General features: G+C 28.8%; 1 protein-coding gene across 1 annotated transcript in view; it reads left to right on the top strand.

Moving 5' to 3' along the window:
- LOC100165697 overlaps positions 1-15,119 on the top strand; it is a 127,030-nt gene extending 111,911 nt beyond the window's left edge. Inside the window, exons 73-75 of the mRNA XM_001942580.5 lie at positions 3,939-4,070; positions 5,573-5,772; positions 14,827-15,119. Coding sequence (XP_001942615.2) covers positions 3,939-4,070; positions 5,573-5,772; positions 14,827-14,910 — 416 coding nt within the window. The 3' untranslated portion in view covers positions 14,911-15,119. The remainder of the gene's footprint in view (positions 1-3,938; positions 4,071-5,572; positions 5,773-14,826) is intronic.
- The last annotated feature ends 532 nt before the right edge of the window (positions 15,120-15,651 follow it).

The following is a 15,651-nucleotide window of genomic DNA, read 5'->3' on the forward strand; positions in this document are numbered from 1 at the left end:
TGTCATAATAGCAAATTTAAAAATATTATAACTATATTATATAGGCACGATTTTTTTTTCATTAGCATTTAAAGTTCAAATGTTGACATGATTTATCAAATTGAAAATATATTTTATAAAATATTATTTTGTAGTGATTTGGACGAAATTATATATTTAATCAAATAATAACGGTTTTAGTTGATTTGTTGTGATTTAAAAATAATATTCCTGGGTAGGTACTTGAAACTTTAAAAATATATTATAATATTTTATACACACACTGAGTAATGCAATTTTACTGCAAAATTAATTTAACCTGCTGACTACTTTTGTAGTACTAATGCCTAATAACAATACAAATTACTTTAATAGATTAATCAAAATAATATCATAAAGTATATACTTAGTAATATTAATGACTGACAGACCGTATTCGCTCAGAATAGTTTTTTGTATATTACTGATCTTATATCATTGAATTTAATACATCCATTACAGTGACTTCTCTAGAGACTTAATGTACAACAGAACGTTACCCACTTGCCGATTTTTTCAAGATTGCATATTATACATTAAAAAAAAAAAACTTAAACTTTGTTTAATGGTATAGATTTGTCAATTCTACCGGTATACATAATATGTCGATACAATACTATGATCATCATATTAAAAACGAAATCTCATCTAAACGACTTAAAAATGGTAGAAGTTATTCTAAAAATATGAATTTCTTTCACGTTCGCGGCGTTCTATATTTGATATAATATAGATTATAGAGAGCGACGTTCACGTGTCATTCGCAATATATCAACGTGAATGCGATGCACGCACGGTCTTTCCAAACACTGGATGTGGCGTATATAATATAGTAACACGAACTATACCTTAACTATATAATAGGTATTACTGTATAATATTGTAATATTATCATATAGCGCTTAATACCGATTTCCGATCAGCTCGACCGTCGTCTGCAGCGAGCTCAAAGGTCGAAGACGTGCAGCCGCGAGTTCCTTACCCATAATAACACTATGGGCATAATATTATATAGGTAGGTATAGGTAGCACTGACACGAGCGAATCGCTAGTGATATCATAACGGCACAGCAAAATAATATTATGATATAATATATAAAATAGTTGGTATAGTTGGTATCGCGTCTGCTAACCGTGAAGTCCCGCATATATCTCGTGCATACGATCGTGGTGACAATAATAATAATAATAATAATAATAATGCTATATAAATTGTGTTGTTGTGTGTGCCCGCCGTAATATGGCAAACGACAGCGTTTGGTTTTTGCGCAAACGCGTGCAGATCGTCTCGTACTGCAATCGCACGCAAATTGTGAAACGACAATACGACGTGTCGTGTATTATAATAATAATGCGACGGTATAGGCTTCACTCGTAGGCGTTCCAGAAAAAAAAGTACAAAGTCACTATTTCCGAATTCTCGCGGAGAGAAAAACTGTATATTTATTTGGATTTCTTAACCTTTTCTGCATTTTGGACCACTATACAGTATAATATAATATAGAAGGTATAGCACATAAAAAAAAACTCTTTTGATTTTGATTATTACCTATTTAATATTTTAACTAAAAAAAATATTTTTATAACGAGTAATGACTAATGAGTATGGTTTAACTTATAACTTATAAGAATTTCTTATCGTCTAATACAATTTTGAATGAAATTCAATCCACCCAAACATATATAAAAATCTTATTATAAAATCTTTTCAAAGTACCACCAAGTAACCATCTACAGACCCCCGCTTGAGGTCCATGGACTTGCACCGGTTAAGAACCAACAGCTTAAACTGTAACTCCATTTTATTCCCTTTTGTCTTCCAAAATTATGTGTGCAGATCGTCTCATGCGCGTACTGCTATCACACGCAAATTATTGTGAAACGTACGTGTCGTGTATTATAATAATAGGTACATACAACATACGGAATACGGTTTACTGCACTTTTACTTGGTTTCCAAATTCTCGGGGAGAGCAAAAAATATACTTATCTTGGTTCAAACTGTTAGTCACTCATGTTCTCCACTCTTGTCTTCCGAAGTAATTATGCTGCGTCTCTCTCTCTCTCTCTGATAAATTATAGATTTAAATCGTTATAATAACGTGGATTATAATTTTTATGGAGTGATATAATATACGAGACTACGGTTAGAGTGTTTACGACATTTTAATAGGTATCCTACCTATTATACAACCCTGTGCGCATTTATATTACCTATATTATAATATCTTGGGTCACTTCGCGGACCACTGGCCCTGAACAGTATGTTTACCGTCTCTGTCTTAACAGAAGCCAAACACCAGGTAAAAATAATAAATAATATATAAACGAAATATATAAATAATTGTATAATATTATAAGTACCTACATAATAAGCTGCAGTACCTCCACGGTCTATGGGAACAGTTGAGTAATGCAAGCCGTTTTCAAGAGTGCAAAGACCTCGCGCGCCTTCATAGACGGATATTATGGTATAATATAATATTATTATATCGTAGTGAATGTACTGCATTTAGTATCACTGCAGCACGGACTGTAGGTAGGCAGATATATTGCGAATAAATATTATTAACCAAGAGTGTATTACAGCCGGTCATGATGGTGTAACGTCACGTAGGTATTATACGTCTTGTATTCATATCATATCTGTTAAATAATAATCGCGCGTTGTCTTTGTGCGGCGTGATATCATTATATACGTACGCATTTTCAGACAACGGGTTGAAGAAAAAAAAAATTGTTTATTATTGCGGCGGCGCTCGTGCGGTTTCGTCGATATAACACTTATTATATCACACGGTGGCCTGCAAATGTGTACCTACCTACGTTATACATTATACGGTACAAATAAAATGGCTATGAAGAAAATACACACTCCCGATAACCCAACATTCATCGACCGAAACAAAGTGACGATGTACGGGAGACGCAATCATAATATATCATGTTATTTAATTTAACATAATATATACATAATAATATTATAATATATTATATGAATAAGCGCATAAATCGGTGAATTGCAGGAACATTTTTTTGGGGGCCAATTATTTAAACAATTTCAGTGCCAAAACAAGAGATTGTTCAATTTATTGGTTTTAAAATACTATACATATATAGGTACTATTATTATGATACTCTTAAGTACAACAATTTTTAATTTCTGTGTGCCAAGCCCATATTTATTTGATTTAATTTTCAAATAAACGAGAAAGTCCAGTTTACACTGTAATTAGGTAATAATAATGAAATTGGCGGTTGTTGGCAGTATAACAGGAAGATACAGTAATATATTATAATATTTAAATACAAACCATTAAATAATATTGATTGAACAAACATAATAAAAAAAGTTTACAATTTAGACAATTTTATAAATGAGGCATCCTCAATAGTAACACACATAATTTTAACAAGTGAATAATTATTGTTCATGGATAATTTATTGTATAGTAATGCTGTTGCATAATGTAATGTAAAAATTAGAATTTACGCTTGAGTTAAATTCCATGAAAACGGAAATTAATGTAATACCTACTCAAAGTCCACAAATATTTATACCTATATGCTAGGCCAATGGGAGCGGGTTCCTCTGCCCCCCCCCTTAAATGCGCCACTGAGTTCAGGAACATCAATATTTATACATTTTTCCAGAAAATATAGATATCAGGCTGATATTCTTCTATCACATGATGAAATTGAGTTCAAGTAGGTAGTGGAGTACAGGTAATGAGTACTGATTATTAGTCCTGTGGATATAATAATATATTATAATGTGCAATATATAGGTGTACAAGATTATGTAAATTAAAAAATTAAAATATATATAATATATACTTGTATTGTGCTTTCAGATAAATAAATGATATAATATTATAATAATATGAAGTATATAGTAACAGTGTTTGGGTGTGTTTTAGGCGTCGATGCCGAGACGGCGTACACAAGAAACGACTTCAAGGTGCTAAAGGGAGACGTGAGCCTCAGAAAACAGGTGAAGTTAACGAAGAACATGCTGGGATACTGCACACCGATCATTTTGGAGTCGAACGGTTTGTCTCGATTGAACTACTGATAGTTTTATGCACGCAGATATCTTATAAAAATATACGTCCCGCGAAGAATTTACCGTTTTAAAGTGGTCGCGCTGACAATAATGATACGAACTGCGGCGTGTCTATTGTTACACTATGCAACACTTTAAATAAGTAAATCCTCGCAGGGTACAACGCTGTATATGTTATACGTCATATATTCATATGCAATCGATGTCTTAAAAATATACAGTGTTCAGTCTCACAGTGTTTGTCCTCGTATAGGTACATACTATAATATAGGCTCTATATATACATATTATAATATAATATACATATAATACATAAGTTCCACTCAACGCCTAAACTTTAAAACTTATCCAAATGTTTGAATATAGTTAATAGAAATTATTCTTTCGACTTTTAAAATATTCCCATAAGTCAGCGACCGATGAATGAACTATTTACGTGTCTCTGAGCAGCACGAAGACCCGTCATATTGAAATTTGTTTATTTATTGAGTTTAGATTTTAAAATATAAACCCTGAACTACTACGCACTATTAAAAAAATAAATTGTAACCCTAATACAGTAAAAATGTTCAAACACGGTGCGCATACACTGTGTATGAAATATGCTATACATAAGGGTGATTCACCAAGCATGATCGCTTACTTTTTTTTCAATAATTTATTCAAAATCTTATTTTTGACATACCTTTCTAATGACCATATGTTCCAATTTTTGAGATTTCTCGTTCTGCATAAGGAGTCATGCGGAGTTACAAACTTTTGTTTTTAAAATTTAAAAGTAGAAAAGTAGAAAAGGATGGTTCCCATTTTAATAGGAACCACCCTTTTCTACTATTTTGGGAATATTTTTCTGATTATGTTGACGTATCATACTTAAAATTTGAACTTTCAAGTTATTTAATTTTGTTTAATAACTTATAAGAAATAAAAATAACAGGCCCATAATAGTATATTTCGGATATATAGAAATATGATGATTTGAAAATATTGATCCATCAATATTTTTAATTTGTAAAATGGTATACTATACTTAAAACTTAAAAATGTAATAAATATTAGATCTAATATTACATTAATATTTCCATCAGGGAGGTGATAACTTATAAATAGATAAATTTAGATAAATTTAGATAGATGTTTTCATGTATTTCCAAAGAAGGGAGAAAAACTATATCTCCCACCTCAAATAAATAGATACACCACTGCACTGCTTAAGGAATAGGTACGAAAGTTCAAGAATTATAAAATATAGTATTTGGGTAGGTATATTTAAAAAATAACAAACATCAGAACTTGAATAAATTCCTTAATAAATAAAAATAAGAGATTTAGCATGCTCAGGGAATCAGATTGTATAATATATATGATAAACCTACCTTTCATGCCATACTTGTAACGCATTTGTATAAAATCCGATTGGGTTTAGCGAATTGATGATGTTTCGTTTCGTATTAGACACGAAAATAATATTATGACTATCTGACGTAGGTTCGTTGTTCACGTCAAAAAAAATGGATACCGACAACTTGAACCTGGTGAAGAAGTTTTTGCAAGTTTTCGCTAAAAGGATCGCTAAGACAGCGCCGGCGCCGAAATGCCAGACGTGCGAATGCAACTCGGACGATAATGGAATCAGCCACATGGACTGTTATCCTTGTTCGTACCCTACGGCCGCTAACATCGAATACGTAAGCAATAAATAATAAAACACAGTAAACAATTACACACACACACTATTACGTGTACGTATAGTGTAGTGGTTTCAGTGTTACAATAATAATAATATTGTAGTATTATAGGTATGTAGGTTGTGAATATATAATGCGTAATATGTAATAATATCATAGGTATTGTAATACTGTAACGAATCCTTGATTTTTGTAAAACAGTTATAAACATTTTATTATTAAAATTGCATTGTAAGTACTTGTAGGTATAGGTAAACGATTACAATATTCCGTCTTCGTTCCGGAACGCATTCAGAGCCGCCATATACGGTCGCGGTGCTCGCATGTTTGCCCGAACCGACTGCGTAAAACAATAACGACAAAATCTGTCCATTATTGTGGTTTATACCACTGCAGCGGTTCCCAAACGTATCCCGGAGTGCACACCGACATTTTTCACTGCCGGAAAAATTTGGCCACGCGCCTAGGGTATATATATATTATTCTTATGGGACTATGTATAAGCCTGTTCCAGACCGCATAATGTTTATATAATGTATTTTCGATATTTTAAAATATTTCTGAAAGGACAACTCATGTGAGATCTTGTACTGCATTTCCAAGAAATAATATTAACATTTTTATGCATTTTTAACTACAACATGGTTTCAGTATATATTTTTTCATAACTTTGACAAATTTTGTTTCATTTAAGATTCTGAGCGGAGTGATAAATGTATTGATTATACAATGATGTGTGTTTTTTTTCATTGATCACTGTTTAGGGCAGTAAAGCTGCTTCGATTTTCTTCAACGGCAATATCGATTGTTTGATGGGAAAGTGAGTCTAGTTGATTTTTGGGGAGGTAAAAGGTAAAAATTCCCAATAGTTTTCAAAAGCACCGGGAAAAACAAACAAAAGATTAAGGAAAAACGGGAATTTTTACGCAAAATTGATTTTTGACAAAATCGATTTTGATTTTTGGCGTAACTCTAAAACAAATGACCGTAGATACAAGCAATTTTCACTGAACATTTATATTACCATTCGCGATTTACCATAAATATATGTTATAAAATATGTGTAAAATATGTTGACTTGTTTGCGAACATTTTCATTTTTCAATTTTTTTAGGTTTTTATTTTATGAATTCAATAAAATGTTATTTGTTTGGTAAGAAAGCTTGAGAATGCAATACAACTCTCTCAATATATTATTACAATTTAAAAATATTAAAAATCCTTACAGTTTTTATTTATAATCATTTAAAGTTCAAATCTTGACAAATTACGGAAAAATCACAATAATTAGCAAATTATTTTGAATTAGAAATTCCTAAGTTTTTTTTTTAAATCTAAGATTTTTAAATGTAATATAATATTCCTTATAAGTATCTAACTTTACGAAAAAACAATCGGTCTATAAGAAAGTTAAATTAAATTTTTATGTGCGTTTGAAGTTCAAATTCTTACAACATTGGATATTCACTCGATTTCTCAAGTAGTTATTTTTTTATTTTGTTGTAATTCAAAAACAAATTACCGTAGTCACTTTATTTAATATGTTTATTTTATCAATTCCAATATGTGATAACATTTTCAAAATATTTCGAACTGTTTACGGACATTTTCAATTTTCAATTTTTTTTTTTTTTTTTTTTCTATAAAATAATGTCAATAAAAAAGCTTGAAAAATTAATAAAAAGCTCTGATATATTGTTACAATAGTAGTTGAAAAATATTAAAAATACATAGAAAAAAATTTTTTATAAGCTTTTAAAATTTGATTTATGACAACATTTATCAAATTTTAAATTTTAAAACGATTTTGTAGTTGAAAATTTATGAAATATTCAAATTGTATAGCTAAGTATTGAAAATACAAAGTTCCACGTAAGCAGGTTATTTGTAACCAAATCATTTTTTTTATAGCTAGAATATGTTCAAATTTGGAGGAAATTACATTTTAAATAGGTAATCAAGAATAACGGTTTTGGTTATTTTGTTGTAATAATTTCATAATATTAATTCAACTTACCGGCTATCGTATAAATAATAAGTAACAATAATTAATATAATATAAAATATTCAAACTGACAAACCACCTCCACTCAGAATCGTTTTTCGTATTCAATGATATTATAATATCATTTAATTCAAATGTAATACCATCCATTAAACAGTGACCCACTTGACTGTATTGTAGAGCGACATCCACCCACCTTTTTATTTTGAAATAGGAACGTACTCCAAAAACACAAAATTGATTTTGTCTAAAACTGCTTATTGCTTATTGCGTCGTAAATATTTCAGTTTTATATAATTCTTGTTTTCCCGATTATTTCGTAAAGTTCTGGGAATTTTCCCAAAGTGCAAGCTAAATCGAATTAACTACCGGAAACCATACACATAGCTTATAATTGGGGTATTTTTACTGATCCAAAAGGTGAAAGACGATGACAGGTACAAAAAATAAGAACACATTCAACGTTCAGTCGTTCAGAATCTAAACCAAAATAGATATAGTACACATTTTCTATATTTACTTGGGGTTTATTTTTATTTGTAGGTAGTAGAAAGATATACCGTCTCATAACATTGACTTTTCAATTAAACTACTATGTTCTATATTTTATATCTGATACAGTATAATTATTGTACATGTAATATTAACAATATAATATTAATGATATTATACAAGCACGTGAAACGAAAATAATCATTATTAGCGATAATGAACGTTGTGTTCGCGGAAAATTGGCGGATTGCGTAAGCATCCTGACCCTGCGTGGGTTTTCAAAAGCACCCCTGTTAGCAAAAGAATTGCGAATCAAAAATTAAACTATATATTACTGTTACATAACAATTACCTAAATAATCTAAGTATATTTTAAGTATACTTAAGTATACTTAAAAATGCCAAAAATTAGAATTTGAATAATTTATTATTAACGAACAAAAAGAGGCAAGCTGTTTGTTGTATCTCATTTTATAGTATTAGTTTATACACTTTTCATGTTAGAGGGTACATAACTATTTTACTGAAGACTCAAAAAACATATTAATCTTATATATTTTATACAATAACACTTAACAGCTAATAATTGTGTATTATACCACTGACGAATCAAGGGGGGGGAGTGGTTATCGTTGCCCAGGGCGCTATTGAGATAAAGGCGCTCACGTACACTTAAGTTTATGAAAAATAAATAAGTCATGAACATAAAATTTGTATAAGTTATACAAATTTCAAAAAAAAAAAAATAATAGGTATATTTCACAGTCATTTGTTATTTAACACGTTGAACGCCTACGTCAAATCGTAGGTTAACGAAATTTCTGTCATGATTAATTAATTAATTCAGGAGAATATTTCATATTTCTCAGGAATTAAGAGGGATATTAATTGATTTGTTTTTTTCCAAAAAAGGCACATATTCTAGTTTTTATTCATATAAAGGGATGTATAAATGGAAAAAGGATCATTTTGTCCAAAATCCTTTTTCTTTAACTTAAAAATATACCTACTATATACTGTAGACATTTTAAGAAGACAATGTTCGATATCAGAAATTGTTTTGTCATTTTTTTTTACCTATTTTTCGATGGTATATCCGTCATAATATTATCTAAATTTTAAATCATTTAAAAATTAGAGAAATGGAAAAGGTTTGTTTTCAATTAAAGCCCCTCAATTTATTTTTAAAACAGAAACCAATCGTAAGTAATTTTAACACTTGTCAAATTAAATTATATATTTTTATTTAAATTTATTAAATTTAGTCATGGTTGAGATATTTAAAACATTTTTTTTGTTGAACTTTTTAGTTTATATTATAAAAAAGTCATTCTTTACTTATTTTTGAAATGTTCAGCAAGTGATTGCTCAAACATTGAGCTTGGAGTAAGAAGTATAAAAATTACCGAAAATCCATTACTTAGTACGTCATAATATTTTTGGTTTACTTTATTATAATTATTATCCAGAAAATAATAATCATGAGAACTTGACAACTTATATTTTATATATAAGTGTTTTTTTTTAAGGAATTCTCTAAAGTAAAGAAACTTATATCAGTTATAATATTATATTATTATGGACTTGTTATTTATGGATACTAATAATAATTATAGGTATATTTTTTATATAACTACCTTATTTAATTGCCATCAAATAATCAATTAAAATATATAAAAATGCTTATTGCATTTTTTAAAATGTTTTCCATGCATAATTCGCTGTACCATTGTGGCATAAGCTGATAAGTGCAAAAACTAAATTGTGTAGGACGGACATTTAAAATTTTCATTTAAACGTTTTTTATTAAAAATATTTTGTTTTTATGATATCTCATCAAATGAAGGATATTTGTAGATAGTCTTGACTTACTGAAAGACATTTTTGATAATTTTTAACTGGTATGATTTTTTTTTTAAGACTTATTTTAAAATTAAAGATCAATAAAATGCACATAACATATTATTTTGTCGTTTTTTTTTCTATTGCCAAAGTAACACTTATTATGTATTAACTAATATGTTTTTAATAATAGTATACTGATATATTTTTTTTAAACATACATTTTTGTTGCAATTAACAAAGAATAAAACATGTCTATGCGGTCAAGTAAAAATATTAAAATAATTGAAAAACTTATAAAAAAAAAACAATATCCATAGAAGTTTATGCGGTCAAGTAAAAATATTAAAATAATTTAAAAACTAATAAAAAATAACAATATCCATAAAAGTCTATGCGGTCAAGTAAAAGTATTAAAATAATTGAATAACTTGAAAAAAAAAAATTATATCCATATAAGTCTTTGTGGTCAAGTAAAAAAAATAAGTCTTTGTAATTTTCTTCATCAGATTCATCTTGTGATTTTTTTTTTGAGAACGGTGCTTCTCTTCTTTTCAAATATTTGTATATTATCCATTAAAACCTGGTCTCGAGCTATACTTTCTCCTAGAGAATAGAAGTCATCAAAAAAAAGTTTTTGAAGCTCAACTGAATGTATTTGACACAATTTAGATTTACAACACAAAGAAAGTGGTTTAAAAGTTGTTGCTATAATTTTATTTCCCATACGATCTTCATAATCCAAAACCAATTTTTTTCCACTGTTCATAAATTCACGTAGGCCACCCTTAATACGTAGTTTTTTATGAAGCTATTTTTCAATGCATAAGTACATAATATATTATATTTATTGATTTTTAGTGCATAAATATCCTAATACCATAGTTATAAGTATCTTAAGGTTAAACGAGTAGAGTACTTGGCCAATATTTTGGGGTATATCCCTATGCCACTCCAATCCACTCAACAAAACTTTAAATAGGTACTTAGAAGTGTATAACTATAACTAACTACTTATTCAAAATCGCGATATTATATTATATCGACATTTTTGGAAAAATATTTGGCATATGGAAAAAGAATTAAATATATATGTTGTAATTTATTGAAGTAAAATACAAATTTAATTATAATGTTAAATACTGTGTAGTGAATACAGTTACAAAATAATAATATTTCACGTAACTACCGTGTCTGGGTCTGCATACAATTATTATCTATGAATGCATATAATACTAATTCCCATATAGATAAAACATTTTAAAATTTTGTTTTTTCGTTCAATCTCAATCCCTCCATGGGCATTTCACTGAACAAAGAATGTTAAAAAAATCCAGAATTTGATCAAATGTATAATTCAATAAAATAAAAAATACATGTATTTGTATATTATATGAGATCAATGTATAATAATAATAATCCCTACCACATCGCGAACGAAACACGTGTAGCCACCACCGCTGTCGTGTCTGGGCCAAACGAGTGTGATACAGTATACAAGGTGAACTATTACTTAAATACTATCTTCACTATTTCCAAGCCTTATCATTTTCAGAATTGTTCTTTTTACATAATTGTATGTGATTGCAAGTTATAATCTTAGAAAAAAATTTTTTCAATTATTTTTATCACCATTGTTATTTTTTTAAATTTTTGAATGACATACATTTTTAATTTCATATTCTGATGCAGAATATTTTTTTAAGTATTTCAATTCATAAAAAAATTTTCTGACAAGTAGTTAATTAGTTATATTAGTATTTAAAGTTCAGATAAGGGTATTAGAATGGCACATTTCAGGCTGACGTCAGTGGTACTTACCCCGGGAAAATTTGGTCCACTACTCTGCTCATATAAACTTTAAATACTTATAATATTAACTACTCATCCAACATTTGAAACGGTTTTATAAATCAAATTATGAATTTAAATAAAAAATGTACGTCGTCATTCAGAAAATGTAATTTTTTTTTCAAAAATTATGTTTTTCAATGACATCATAATACTCTGTAAAAATAGTATATTATAAAAAAATTTGAAATCATGAGCGTATACGCTTATTGAACGGACCACACTGTATATATCATACTGACGAGAACAAACCTGCGGCCGACTCGTAAAATATGGTATATGTCCGCTACCTGACTATACGCGCGAGTAGAGTGCGGCTACTACGATATTATATTATGTTCAAGGCGAATACTATATAATAATAATAATAATAAAATAATATAATGTTACAGTAACATATTTCCTGCCTTCCTGGTAGTACCTGTAGTCTGTACACAATAATATTATTATATTATAGTCTCAACTCTCAGCTGCAGGTCTCTCGCTCGTCCGGGAAGTTTTTTTTCGACGAGCTCTCACAGCACGCACACACACGCTCGATCGGTTGCATAACAATTTATTTATTTATTATTGTTACTATTACCATCGTATTATTATTATTATTATTATTATTATGTGATAGCTGCACTGATGAGTGTGCGTATTGGTTTGTTTGCATGCGTGTGCGTATAAAATTAATATAATCGTCATCACACGACATAGACCGCGACACAACAGCTAGTGTCATTATTGCCATTGTTTTAATAACGCGATAATAACATTATAATAGTATTGAGTTACACGAATATTACGTATTATATTATTATTATACTGTCGACATGTGCATTTAGATCGTGAGTTCGAGACCAAGGAGAACAAAAGAGGGGTTGTTAGTAGTGTTCCACGGGAACGGGGTGCCGATTCGAAACGGTGTCGGTTCATTAATAATTATTATGGTCAATGATTATATACCTACTAATAGTTTTCAACACATCCGGCTTATTTTAGAATTTTTTTCCACCATGTGTTGAATATTTCTCTCGGTGACTATCGCGGTTAGAAATAAAATATTATTTAAAAAATACATAAAATATACTGTCATACATCGATATAACTATTATATCTATATTATAACTGGATAAAATCGGTTGGAAAATCGCTATGAACACGGAGTGTTTTAATGGTACTTATAAGTCATTCATAACGATTTAGTTTAACTGGGTACCTGACAAAATCGAATACGAGTCTAATAAATTATAATATTTAAAATTAAAATGTAATATGTTTATAATTAAAATATAGGTACCTATATCAAGTAAATATTCTAAAACATCGAACTGGTCGAAGGTATATCTAATAATATTATTAATAGAAATATTAATTTTTATAAGAATGTATTAAAATTTGATAATTTATTTTTTCCTACGCACAAGACAATATCTTATATGACTTGCCTACCTAGTTCCTATACAATAATATCGACAAAATACATATTATATAATCGCAGTTTTTTTCGAACGACACTTCTTGGTTGTGTTAATGACTTTAATTAAATCCAACTATTGAAGTTCGTAGAAGAACTAATCTAATAAATTATTTTTTTTATAAAAAAAATGAATAAGAGTATATTCTAAATAAGAATTTAGAATAATTTAAAAGTAATTAAAAAAATTAAAATTAAATAGACATGATTTTTTCGTATAAGCATTTAAAGTTCATATTTTGTTAAAGTTTATCAAATTAAAAGTTTGCAAATTATTTTGTAGTTAAAATTTATAAAATGTTCAGTTTATTTAACTATGGATGAAGAGTTTAAAATATGTTTTCTCATAAGTATTTCATAGTTCATACTGTAACTAAAATATCTTAGAACATAAATTAAGTTATATCATTAGTAATTATATACCTATATTTCATATACAAAATTATATTTTCAAATTCAATTTTTTAGGTTAAAGTGAATTTACACTATTGCATTACAAATGTAGTAATGTGTAATAGTAATATTTGTTAATTTAGTAGCAATGATATAAAATATACTTAGTTGTATAGATTGAGTCTTTGCTCAGAATCTTTTTTCGTATACAATGATTTTATGTCATTGAATTCAAATTTAACACATCCATTACAGTGACGGACCCGACACCTACTGTACATCAGAGTGGATATATCCACTTACCCACATTTTTATTTTCTTAAATATGATAAAATCTGCGGTATAGTTGTGAATACTATAATATACGCAATAATAGTCTAACAAATACAATAAATTCGCTACTTACAATCTTACCAACAACGGCTGATTATTATAATTTATTATCATTTTATATGCAGACAAGATATATTTCATATACAAATTAATACATATATTTGTTTTAATGTTAAATTACTTATAATATAAATATTAATATAGGGATAGGACCAAATGTCTCACTGACCCTCCCTCCTCATTGCGAGGCCTTGTGTGTAATATGCGTATACACTCAACGTGGTTAAATAAAAGTACACATCAAATATTTTACGGAATACATGCACAAATATTGTAACTGAACTGAAACCAAACGTGAAACGAACGATTAGAAAACTAATCAAAAGAAGTACATAACTACGCACCATATTAAACCGGCCGAACAAAATGTATTGACTATATAAAATACTTAGTAGAATTAAAAAGTTGAGAAGAGTACATTTTTCGGTTCCTGATCATTAACCATTTCACTTTTTAGTCAATAGTTTTTAATACACGCCTTTAAATGATATAATGTAATCAAAGTTTTCCTTGCTGCAATATTTGGTCATGGGATTTATTTAAGGACGAATAAATAACACCTGCAAGTTGCAATACCTATTGAAATATTTTAATTTGTCTGATTTTATTTTTACAGGGTTTCAACGATGATTTTACTCCACCAAATGTTATATCATACGATTCCGGCAACGGATTCTACTACGACGACCACATGAATTAACCACCAGCAAGCCGAATGACATTAAATAATTTATATTACTATCGTTATGTTTACATTACGCGAATTGCGTTGCTCTCTAAATATTCCCGACATTAAATTTTATATATTTTATTATTATAAGTACATTAGATTGTTTATTTTACACTATTTTTTTTGTCGTTTTGAATTTCATTCCTTAATAAATTATCGATTGCTATATTTTATTGTTATATTTATGTTTATATTATTTATATCCCACATAATCACGCTGTATATTATACTATAATTTTGTACAATATACAAGGTGTAACAGAATGACCTGACAAATAAAATAGTAGTATATATTTGAATTGAATTGAGTTGAATTGCAGTATACATTTTAACAGTTCCGGACTGGGCCACTGTGCAACTATTCTACAGCACAGTAGGCCATGGGTTACGGTTATGTAAAAATAAATGTTTAAATATTAAAATCAATCTAATTATGCAAGGGCTTACGGCTGTTGGCGTACTAGTTAATCTTAGCACCATAGAACATAATATTATGTTCTGTTTAAGATATGTGTTTAAGTTAGGTTGTTTAATGTAGAAAAATAGGCCGGTTGCTTACAGATAATAGTTGACCGAAATCCGTCTAGTCCGGCCCTGCATTTTAGAATCTGCACAGCTTAGCGAAAGAATGTATTGATTTGAGTATCTAATATTGACGTGTGTTTTTTTGTCTACCATTACCTTCTGATTTAGTAAAAATACTATAATATT

This window comes from Acyrthosiphon pisum, chromosome X (assembly GCF_005508785.2).
Source record: "Acyrthosiphon pisum isolate AL4f chromosome X, pea_aphid_22Mar2018_4r6ur, whole genome shotgun sequence".
Lineage (NCBI taxonomy): Eukaryota > Metazoa > Arthropoda > Insecta > Hemiptera > Aphididae > Acyrthosiphon > Acyrthosiphon pisum.